Here is a 12,325-nt window from a genome sequence, read left to right as displayed (position 1 = left end):
TATGACATATTTATTTTTTTAAATAAAAGTTTGCTCTTGTTTATTTATTTATTTATTTAAAATATAAATAAATATTCTTTCATATTATTTACACATTATTTTTTACATATTATTTTTTTTATTGATGAATAAAAATAGCAGTAATGTTGATCTTTGTCTTGTATTTTATGTCCAGAAATAATCATTCTTCATTCTTACAAATAAATTGAAAATAACATAAATAGCAAGTTACATGCAAATTATTTCCCCTCTAATAAACAAATTAAATAGCATCGACACATATTTCAGCCAGATAAGAAAAACAAATCATGCTTTGGTAAATCATAATTATGACATAAAAATCCTGAGTTACGAAGTCATAATTATGAAACAAAATGTCGAAATAGTGACATAAATGAAAAAAATCATGATTTTTTTTATTACAATTATGGTTTAGTAACTTTTCATCTCATAATTGTTTTAGTATGTCATAATTTCACTATTTTAATCTCATAATTATGACAGTCATAATGTCGACTTTTTAAGTCATCATAATTATGATTTACCAAAATTAAAATTATTACCATCATTTTTTTCTTATGTTGCGGAAATAGGCTTCCATGAATTGTGATAAACAGTTCTCAAATTTAATGGATTTTTCAAAAACAATAGATGCTTCGGGATTTATTTATTTATTTACTTTTTGATACTAAGGCATTCAAAAAAAAAAAAAAAAAAAAAATTCAAATGAGGTTAAATGTTAAGTTGGCTCGTCCCGGGCCACAGCGTGCCTCTAGTGGCAAGCCATAAACCAGCAGCCATTTCACTCTCTGCGCCTCAACACTTCCGGTATTCTGACGTATCGGCCAATCAGAAGAGCGAACGTCAATCTCGCGCGGAATTCGTCTTCGCCGCTTTTTCATTGTTCGCGGGAAACTGACCACTTCTGAATGAAACGTCTATCCAGCAGGAGCAATGACTCTTTTTCACCATGTTGTTGATCGAGGAGTTATAAAAAGACGGTTCAATGGTGAGTGCTATTAAGATATGTCAGTGGGAATCTATTTTATTACGCTGTTTACACACTCAAACATGCTTTAATAAGCAGGTGAGCGTCGAGGCTATCCGCTGTCCTCTCTGCTGGACGGGTATCAGTGCGCGCGACAGGACGAACACATTTCATATGGAGCCTCAGCTGCTGCTGTCCCGCCGTTTGGATGCACGTTTTCATCTGGTACACACTTAATTAAACTTTCACAATGAGTTCATATGTAGTCAGAAACACACCAGTGTATAATGAGTAAACTTTGCGATGGTTTGTTTGCAATGCTCAGCTCCTGGCCAACAGAGCAGCCTTGCTGTTGCAAATGAAGAAGGGTTTGTGACCATCTTTAATACTGGAGAAAAACAGAGCTCTGTCCTGAAAGGTTGGTTTCTTTACCTAGATTCAAGACAGGCTACTTGTGTAAAGCATAGCATGTATTCTCATTCGTGAAACATTTGTTTTGCAGAGTGGCAGGCACACGATAATGCTGTTTTTGATATCGCCTGGGTTCCTGGTACAAACAGCTTGGTGAGTTTTGCATGATTCTTCCGTTTAATGATGGTTTCAGTGCTTTGGACTAAATGAAGTCCTCTATGTTTTAGTATTGCTTTAAATGGGGCTATTATTTTACAGGTAACCGCCTCTGGTGACCAAACCGCCCGTCTGTGGGATGTTATCACTGCTGACCTACTGGGAACTTTTAAAGGACATCAATGCAGTCTTAAATCGGTGGCTTTTTCCAAGCAAGAGAGAGGTAACTAACTATACCGATCACACAAGATTACAGCTATGTTTAAAATTGCATACTGTTCAGTATGTGTACTCTATTCATAATGCAAATTATGCATGAAATAATGACCAACTACTTTTGCCATGTGCAGTATGCTGATGATGTATCCCATAATGCAGTGCGCTCATTTCACCTCCCATTTCCAGTGTGACACTAATCAGAAATAATCAACTATTTGTAACATCTCTCTTGATGCATTAATTGTTCACACTGCCAATAATTAACCTGTTAAGCTGCAACGCCACTTTTGAAAAATCCCCAGAAATGACATACCCAAACTAAAACAGATACAGTTCATGAACCCTTTGTACTAAAAGCACAAGTATGATCTCGTTTGAAAGCTGACACCTGGCAGTTTATTGTAAATGTAGAATTAATTATTGTCGTAATGACAAAAATTGTTATAAATAGCTTCAAAGTTTTGTAAAGTTATTAGAAATTATTTTTTATGAAACATCCTCATGAAAATAAAATTGAAATTGGCACTGGAGCAATCTAGAAATGCACTACAGCTAAAGCCACATGTCTAAACATTTTATGTTTAAAATCTGAAGATAATAAGCCCAAAACTCTGTATTTAGTTAAATGTTTTTCAAGACCATGTCATGTGACTAACAGTTAGGGCTAGCTAGCATGTTAGCTTAGCACACCATCAATACACGACAATATATGAGATTAAAACCATATTTATGTTCAAAACGTACTTTATAACTCAAGCCGAATGTTTTAAATAATCTTCTGTGATCTAATTTAGCTTCAGATAAAAAAATCAGACAGAAAATATATTATTTGATAGTATTATGCACAATGATGAAGTCTATATAGATTAGCATTACATTATAAATATAATCTATTATTATAAAAATACCTGGCATGGCTTGAAGAACACAGGCAAATCAGATATCATTGCAATCATGTTTATTGTCTTCAAAACATCTTTTATCTGCATGATTACAGCCGATCTCTGTTAGCTGTGTGTGTGTTCGAGGCTTCCTGGAATGTCACATGATCATGGCTCTTCTTCATGTGCCATATATGGACTATATTACTGTGCATATAGCGCCCTCAGCCTTGGTATGAATTGAAAACACTGTGAATTAGAATACCAAACGCTCATAAAGATTACATTGACGCATTTGGGTATAAATTCAATAAATATTATTCCTGTCTATAGAAATATGATGTGAATCTAAAAGAATCTATCAATATTTCTCCAAATCTGCACATTTTTGAGCTAAAGCCCTGAGGGACGTTGTTTTGTGTATCGCTGTCATGACGACAGCACGGGAGTTTTTTATGAATGGGAGCGGCTGACGCGCATAATTCATATTAAAGGTATCGACTCATTTTTTCATTTCATAACTCCTGACACAAATTAAGACATAACTGTCACTATGAGTTTCTCAGAATACAATAGTGGTCAAATACTGAAACTTGAGTCTTATATCTTTTTAATGATGTATAGTTTGTCAAGGTATAACATTAAATCTGATAGTAACTTTGAATTAAATAAATAAAAAACGCTTCAGTGCGCCCACGCACTGGTGAAGCTTAACAGGTTAAGGCATACTTGTGTAAAACCTCCTTGGCAGCTAACTGAAAGAAGTTGAATAGCTAAAATTACTGAAACAAAATAGAAATATTAAAAGACTTTGTATAAAACACAAAATGACTAAAACTTAATCTAAAATTAAAATGAAAAGAAAGTCAAAATATTATAATAGTACTGAAACTATACTAAAAACAACACTGGATAATAGGCATGACTGAATGTGCACTGCACACTTGCTATTTACTTTTCTAGAAATATTTTTTTCTTTTAAACGGCTTGTTCTCTCATTACAGCTGTGTTTAGCACTGGAGGCAGAGATGGGAACATCATGATTTGGGATACAAGATGCAGTAAAAAAGGTTCTTTATTATTCTGACCACCATTATCTGCTTAATAATAGAGCCGTTGAAATGTTTTCTAAAGCTCACAAAATATGTTTTCATCCGTCACAGATGGTTTCTACAGGCAAGTAAAACAGATCAGTGGTGCCCATATGAAACCTGAAAGATATACACCTCAAAACAAGAAGAGACGTGGGATGGCGCCCCCTGTGGTGAGTCAAACAACCTGACATTAATTTGCCTGATCTGTTTTTGGTATTGGGGTACTTTATATCCATTATATTTCATTATAATTATCTGTGATTAGGGGCGTGTGATATATATCATTTATGATAATATCCTAATTGTTTTAATGATCTTAAATCTGACATTGAGTCCCTCACTTTCCAAAAACACACCTAGAGGGTTAGACTACTGCACGTGCGCATTTAGAGTGCAGGCTCTCACTTCGTGATTTACTCTATTAAAATGCCCATGTATGAATATTTGACTTTTAGGCTATATTTATATCATATGTAGGGCTGTCACGATTCCGCGAATAAATTTGAGTACTCTGTTTTAAGAGAAAAACATTTTCTTATTCAAGAAATTACAGTGGCTGTAGCATTTCTATTTTAAAGAAGTTGCCAAATATTAAAAATCAAGTTAACATTTGAATTAAATATCGTTTGGCCAATATTAAAGGGGGGGTGAAATGCTCATTTTCACTCAATCTCCTGTTAATCTTGAGTACCTATAGAGTAGTATTGCATCGTTCATATCTCCAAAAAGTCTTTAGTTTTATTATATTTATAAGTGAAAGATAGACTGTACAGAGTCTTTCCGGAAAAAACCGAGCGGCTGGGGGCGGGCCGTGTGGGCGATGTGCTAAAGCTGTGCTAACGCGCTGAGCTAGTAACGTTAACAACACACAGAGACATTTGTTCAACAGTTTTACTCACCGCCTGCGGTTCCAACGCACGACTGCGGACCTTTATCATTGTGACTGCTCGATCCTTAAGCATTAGACGATCTGCAAATCCGTGATCTGGGCTTTGTTTATAAAACAATCATCGTCGAAATGCAGGGAAACAGTCTTGCTCAACTCGTTTTTGCCCCGGAAAAACAAACTGCATCCACTATTCCCTTAACGCTGGGTTCTTTGGGAATCTGTGCAGGTTTGTCTTGCCCTGGCAACCAAAAACCCACTTCTTTGGTGACACTGACTTCCCTAAAGCCGAGCAGAGCGCTTAGATGAGGTACTGCTTTCGCTCTCTTGCTCTGGTGTACGAGTGCGCGCGCGCCCACGATCTTACCGGAGAAGTGCCCTTAGGACCCGTATAAGGAAATTCCGTTACATCTGACATCACACATGCCCATACTCGAAAAAAACTTTCCGAAACTTGTGACAAACCGGAAGGACAATTTTTGGCACAGAAATACTCCTTCAAACGTACAATTTAATTTTTGAAACTTTGTCCATGTTTAGCATGGGAATCCAACTCTTTAACAGTGTAAAAAACTCAGTATGCATGAAATAGCATTTCACCCCCCCTTTAAACCAGGATTTGATCATCTGTGAAGTGTAACACCACAGGGCCATTGGTGCCCTCTGCAGGCATTTGTTATAATACAAAAGCCTAATGTACATAAGTTGATTATCTATATTATGTATATTAAATTTTGCATTGTTTTTCTATAAAACTATATGATTACTTGATTTTGATACTTTATTTGTAACAATTATTATTTATATATGTATTTTAAGTCATTTTAAAGGCTATTGTTTGCTTATGTCTGTTTTTATTACCTAAAAAAATATCAGATTAATCGTCAAAATAATCGACCGATTACCAAAATAATCATTAGTGACAGCCCCAATCATATGATATAGTTAAGCAATCACACAAAGGGTGTCTTTTTTTTTTTCAAATATCAGCATGATTGCAAATGCAATATTGATTTTATACAACAGTTTAATAAACAATTAAGTGACTTACATTTTATTATATAATATTGCCTGTTTTGCTCCATTTCGCTGACAAAAATAGTTCCAAACAAATAATTCAATGACTCATTATCAGTGACTTGCTGCCACCATCTGGCGGTTTTAGTTTCATGTTAAAGTATCTCTGCAATTCTGAAATTTATTGTAAATGCATATAAATAGCACTTCAGAAGCAGCTTCTGTTTCCTCTGCATTACAAAGAAGGATTTATTTTTTTTAATACTGATTTAATTTGATTGGTAACAGCCCTATAGTGTCTTATTCTACTTGAATTTATTGCTTAAATGTAATAAATTGACATAATAAATTATGCATAAGCTACATTTAATTAGGTAAGAAGAAATTGAAAAAAAAAAATAAGAAAATTGCCCTTACAAAGTTAAAAATTAATTTAAATATTTAAAAATTTAGAATATTTCATATTTAAGAATTTAAAAAATATAATCTGATCATGGTTAACAACAAAATACTTTCAAATATTGACATATTTTGTCAATATCGCACACCCCTATCTTTGTATCAAACTTAGTACAGTGGAAGTTCCACTTTTGCTAATTCAGAGATGTTGCGTCTGTAGGACTCCCAGCAGGGTGTGACAGTGGTTTTGTTCTGCGACGAGAACAAGCTCATCTCCTCGGGAGCAGTTGACGGGTGAGTGCATAATGCAGTCTTGTACAGATTTCTTCTTATTGCTTGTTATTTGTCTGTGGATGTCACACTTCTCAATTTCACTTCTAACTGTAATTTGAATGCTGATGTGCTGAGATGAAATTTCCCAATAACATTCTGATCTCGTCATAGGATCATTAAAATGTGGGATTTGCGGAAGAACTACACTGCGTACTACCACAACCCCCTCCCTCTACAGACCTATCCTTACCCAGGCTCCTGCACACGCAAACTAGGTACACAGCTCACGTCCACTCAGTCATTAGGCCAATAGTAATGAGCAGTTGAGTTCTCACTGGTGTTTTCCTCTGCAGGATATTCTGGTCTGTCACTGGACTCTACTGGCTCCAGACTGTTCTCCAACTGCACAGATGACAATATCTACATGTTCAATATCAGTGGTTTGAAAACCACTCCAGGTAATGCCAATATATTATTTAATATTTATTTTGTCTGCTATAACTGTTTTCCCTCTCTGTTTTTGTTAGGCGTGTAAAAAAAAGATGATTTGTAGGCTATTGAGGCTAATGCTTTTACATTTTGTTGTTTTTCACAGTTGCTGTGTTCAGTGGCCACAGTAACTCCTCATTTTATGTGAAGTCCAGTGTCAGCCCAGATGACCAGTTCCTGGCCAGTGGTTCCAGTGACCATCAAGCTTACATATGGAAGGTAATCAATAACCTAGAAAATTAGAGATCTGAGTGAATTAAAGTCTGCCTGAGAACGTCTGTGGTCACTATCTGCACACAACTTTGCTTTTATTTCAGATTTCAGACCCAAAACAAGCTCCCATGATGCTTCAGGGCCATAGCCAGGAAGTCACATCAGTGGCCTGGTGCCCCACCGATTTCACCAAGGTTAGGACTTTTAAGTGCACGATAAATGATGCTCTTAGGTTATTAATAATAAAAAAAAATCCATATATCTGATGGATGAATAGACAGTCATTAACCCTTTCGCACGTACGATCACACCGGTGTGATCAGTCTAGGCTGGTCCCTGGAGCGTACGATCACACCGGTGTGATCAGTCTAGGCTGGTCCCATCACGTGACCAACTGCTAAATTCAAATGTGCTTTCGCGCGTTGGCTGGCGCTGAGTCAGAGACAGGCGCACTCAGAGCTGTCATATATCACAACTTTTCAGTGTTTTCAACCACATAATGTTTATTTTAGGTTTCAGACATATAAGTACTAAAAAAACAATGCATTTAGAGTATGTAAAATACACACTGATGTCAAAGGAAGAGGCAATAATAATCCTTTCCATTATCATTAGACACGTTTTATTCATATCAGATACACATTGTGTAAGTAACTTTAAAGTTTACTCTATTCTTCTTCTAGTTCACCAGCCACTTACTTTTATGTATTTTGGGAGAAGTGGATAAATTCACGTGTTGTAAATCCAACAGATCCGATTCTCTGAACTGCGTCTGCGGCACAAACTAAGATGGCGGCGCCCATCGCGCATACAGCTCAACTAACGCGATCGTTATAAAGGTCTTTAAACAACAAAACACTTCCACTTGCATATATTTGACAATCGGAATATCAGATATTTCATGCCATATCTAACAAATTTGTGAATATTTTGAATAAAAAAGGAAAAATGACATAAAAGCAGATCATCATTCATTCAGCTCTGTTGTTGCTGCGGTGTGTCACATGACAAGCAATGATGCGTCACAATGGAAACCATAAAGTGACACATTCTAAATAACGGTCGCCTTGAAAAACTCACGCTGGGGGGTCAGCCAGAATATTTTAAACTTACGTGTGAAAGGGTTATAGTTTGATATTGTTCGCTTTCTCTGCAGATCGCTTCCTGTTCTGATGACAACACTGTTAGGATTTGGCGCCTGAACCGCAGACCAGAGACGGAAAACTCATCGAACCGAGACGCAAACATCGTAGGCTGGACACTTCGTAAAGTCCAGTCACCAACCAGAACACTTGGTAGGGTTTTTTGTGAAGGTTTTTTTTTTTTGTAAAACTTAACCCATTAAACGTTTGGAATAATTAGGTTTTTTAAAATGTTGTTGAAAGAAGCCTTTTATGCTCAAGGCGGCATTTATTTGATTACATCTATTATAATATTAAATACAGTAAAATGGTAATATTGTAAAATATTATTATTGCAACTTAAAATAACACTTTTCTATTTTAATATATTTTAAAATGCAACTTATTCCTGTGACGGCAAAGCTACATTTTCAGTTTCACAGAAATCATTCTAATATGCTAATTTGGTGATCAGTTATTATTGGTACTCGATTAATAATAGTCATTTGTTATTGTTAATATCAATGTTGCAGTTTGCTTCTTAATACTTTTGTGGAAACGGATACATTTTTTCAGGATTTTTAGATGAATGGCAGTTTCAGAAGAACAGCATTTATTTGAAATAAAAATCTTTATTAACGCTAGTAATGGTAATCTTGAGAATCTCCCTTTTGTTCAGTTTAATGTGAATAAAATGTGAATTTCTTAAAAAAAAAAAAAAAAAAAAAAAACTCTTACCCCAAACTTTCAAATTGTACTTTATCATGGTTTCCACAAAATAGTACTATTAAGCAGCAAAACATGGATTTTGGAAGACGATGGATTTTAACATGAATGTTGTAGAGCATCAAATCATCATATCAGAATGATTTCTGAAGGATCATGTGACTCTGAAGACTGGAGTAATGATGCTGAAAATTCAGCTTTGCATCAGAGGAATAAATTACATTTTGAAATATTATTACAATTTAAAATAACTTTTCTATTTGAATAGATTTTAAAATAAATGCAGACTTGGTGAGCATAAGACCTCTTAAAAACTTTGAAATTCTTAATTATTCCAAACTTTTGACCGGTAGTGTATCTTAAATTCATAATTCAAATATTTGCTTTCTTGATGGGTTTCAATTGGTACTTATGAGTTCTGATTGGTCTCCTCAGGCCGTTACATCCCCGTTGAACTCACTCCAGCCAAAAGTCCTGGTTCAGAGAGGGTGGTCTCTCTGGCTTCACCCCAGCCTGCTTCTTGTGCCCCCACGGGTGCTGATTTACCCCTCCCATCAAACACCTCTGCACCTTCAGCCAAGCTCAGCAGCCCCAAAATCCCCTCGTCTATCCAGCAGTGGTTCAGCCGCAGCAGTTCCCCGGGTCACCAGGGCACATCTCCTCTCCGTAAGGTGCTCACACCGGTCCTCCAGGGCCCTTCATCAGAACGGCGTGCGAAGAGACGACTGGAAACGGGGGATTGCGCTAGATCTGGTTTGGGAGGTGAGAGTGAAGGGGTGTCTGAGTTGTATCCCGACTTAAAGCGGAGCAGGAGTTCGGTGAGCGCAGAGAACTGTTCTGAGGAGAAAGGTGACCTATTCAGTTTGCAAACAGATGAGAGGCTCTGCTCGACTGGTCAAGCTGGCGCTGGCAAAGAGAACAGCTCTCCGAGAAGGAATGATTGGCTGTCTGTGATCAGTCAGAGATTTAAAGGATCGACTCAACCCAAAAGCCCGAACGGCAGCACCAAACGGCAGGATGCAAGAACGCACAACGCTCCAGTGAGTAGATGCATGAAAAGAAATCACTGCAGTCACACTTTATTTAATCAGATACGTTTGTCCACTGTTTCAGTGCCCTTGGATCCAGATTTTCTTTCCATATAGATAAATCAATAGCATTCTAAGCCATGAACCAAACAAACTAACTCCAAGATTATATGAATTGCAACATTACAAACATTGATTTGAAAATTGGAAAATAGGAGAAAGACTGTGGCATTTAACTACATAACCCATGAAGCATTGCACATGACATGATCAAACAAGGATACAGTTATTATAAAACCTATTGATTTATATACAGTATTGTTTTCACAGGAATAAATTACATTTGAAAATGTTCAAATAGAATTTTAATTTGTAATATTTCTCATAATTTTTTTTGTGCATTGTTTGATCAAGAGCTCGGACTGAGCTGCAGTGGTTATATAAAGAAATAAATATTCATTTTTAAAGAAAAACCTTTTGAAGCTAATTGTTCAATCTGTTTTGGGAACTTGTAGTTCGGTTCTCTTGGTGCTTTTGGTCCGAATCACAGCTCCAGGTGATTTTCAAGACCTGTCAAACTGTGTTTGTGGTAAAATGGAGTAGGGGCCGTTCACACAAAGCATTTTTGCAGTTTAAAACACGAGACGAGGTCTGGATAACGCATAGAATGCTGTGTCATGCGTGAGATGCTGCAAAAGATGTGAGTGCAGTGGTTAAAGAAGTCTGTCTTGCATGTTTACATGGCACAAAGACAATGGCACTTTCCGAACCAGGCGATAATACAGGCTTTTGGGAACTACGCAACACATGAAAAGTTCGCTGATGCCTCACGTATCATTTATGCAAAGGTATGGTGCCTTCAAATATTGTCGTCGAAGCCGGCTTCCCAAAAATTATACAAACCAGTACGTGTGTAAGGAAATATTGTTTCAAAATCATGAATTTTTATTTTTTTAATTTTTTTTCATATCGCACAGGCCTTGTCTTGGTCCGCTTGTTTGGTTCGCTCCAGGGTTCGGGTGGCAGCGCTCACACTTATTCAAATTCAAAACCGCACTAACAGAACAATCACACCAGAGTTCGTTTTAATCAAACCAAACCTGCCAAATGTGAACACTCTAAATGGGACTTTACTTCCAGAACCTTATTGTTTTAGTAGTTCTGAGTTGTTCTCTAAAATCGTAACTCCTTTTATTTTTTGTGGCCAAATGATCCATTTTAATTCATATCTTTTTTCTTTTTAGGCGGCAATATCACCGCGTCCCATGACGGTCATCTCTCCAACGCCAAACAAGAAAGCATCACCCTCCAGACCTATGAAAAAAATCTCTAGCTACTTTATGAAAAGAACCCAAGACTGATTAAAGTGTCTAACATATGACACATCTATGGTTTAAGTCCAGGTTTTCACTAGACAAACCATCTAACCAAGAAGAAATATGCAGATACTACTTGTATTTATGTATGCAATGTGTATAATTTTTTTTTATCTAGTTGTATGTTTTTAAATGTATAAGTTTCATTTCCTAGAGAAGGGTCAAATTGATAATCATTTGTGAACATTACAAAACTAGATGAAGTCATTTGACACCATAATTAAACTCTACAAGTTCTCTGAATCTTCCATGTCTATCTGTGATGCATTGAAAATAGTTTTTTGTAGACACTTTATTCGATTTAACATGCATTTTAAAGCATTTGCATTGATATCAAATTCTACGCAAGTCTAATAAGCATAGTGTTTGTACTTCATATTTTTTTTTTTTTTTTTTTTTTAGCTTTCCAAATGTATAATGCCTCTTATTTGAGCCTGTCTGTCCTTAAATGTGCGGTCACATTTTCAGTTTTATATTGATTGTAAAGCAGCACTTTACATAACTAACCCATTTCCAATGTGCTCAGTGACTTTTAGTTATCGAATATCAATATTGCTGTGCGTTTCAAAATGATTTAAACACTTTTTACATTGTACTGTATACTATAGTCCGTTTTGTTTTCTTTTAAGTTTACATGATTTGCAGGTTTGTCTGGAATGTGACTTGACCTGACAGTTCCGCTTCTGTGTTTTGATCCTCCTAGTTCTTGTTTTGCTTGTTTTTGCCTGAGGTCTTCAGCATAGTTGATCAAAACTATTCTGCTTTAGAAATGAAAGGGATAGTTCACCCAAAAATTTAATTTTTGTCATTTACTCACCGTCATGTTCCAAACCTGTATGAGTTTTTCATCTGTTAAAAACAAAAGAACATATTTTGAAGAATGCTGGTAACAAAACAGTTGCTTGTAGCCATTGACTTCCATAGTAGGAAAAAAATACAATGGAAGTCAACTGTGTGGTTACTAACATTCTTTAAAATATCTTATTTTGTGTTCAACAGAAGAAAGAAACTCATACAGGTTTGGAACAACATGAGGGAGAGTAAATGA

The 12,325-nt window shown here is 36.1% G+C and overlaps 1 protein-coding gene across 2 annotated transcripts; it reads left to right on the top strand.

Annotated features, from left to right (window-relative positions):
- The first annotated feature begins 868 nt into the window (after positions 1-868).
- dtl (denticleless E3 ubiquitin protein ligase homolog) lies at positions 869-11,519 on the top strand. Of its 2 annotated transcripts, none has more exons than XM_079889270.1 (15): positions 869-1,009; positions 1,088-1,213; positions 1,314-1,406; positions 1,491-1,552; positions 1,658-1,778; positions 3,660-3,725; positions 3,819-3,919; positions 6,272-6,345; positions 6,496-6,599; positions 6,678-6,782; positions 6,920-7,032; positions 7,131-7,220; positions 8,183-8,321; positions 9,309-9,913; positions 11,146-11,519. In XM_079889270.1, exons 1-15 carry the CDS (start codon positions 955-957, stop codon positions 11,260-11,262), a joined length of 1,971 nt encoding a protein of 656 aa, XP_079745396.1. In that variant the 5' UTR covers positions 869-954; the 3' UTR covers positions 11,263-11,519. The 2 variants fall into 2 exon arrangements, with proteins under 2 accessions (XP_079745396.1, XP_079745395.1); XM_079889269.1 differs by having other exon boundaries at positions 1,085-1,213.
- The last annotated feature ends 806 nt before the right edge of the window (positions 11,520-12,325 follow it).

The sequence above is a fragment of the Squalius cephalus genome, assembly GCF_949319135.1.
Source record: "Squalius cephalus genome assembly, chromosome: 12".
NCBI lineage: Eukaryota > Metazoa > Chordata > Actinopteri > Cypriniformes > Leuciscidae > Squalius > Squalius cephalus.
The sequence above is the reverse complement of the archived record's forward strand: the minus strand, read 5'-3'. Positions and strand labels throughout refer to the sequence as shown.

Coding starts and splice junctions, on each gene's coding strand:
- dtl (XM_079889269.1), top strand. CDS start 955: ATGACTCTTTTTCACCATGTTGTTGATCGAGGAGTTATAAAAAGACGG. Junction 3,920..6,271: donor GTGGGATGGCGCCCCCTGTG/GTGAGTCAAACA, acceptor TTGCGTCTGTAG/GACTCCCAGCAGGGTGTGAC. Junction 6,783..6,919: donor TGGTTTGAAAACCACTCCAG/GTAATGCCAATA, acceptor TGTTTTTCACAG/TTGCTGTGTTCAGTGGCCAC.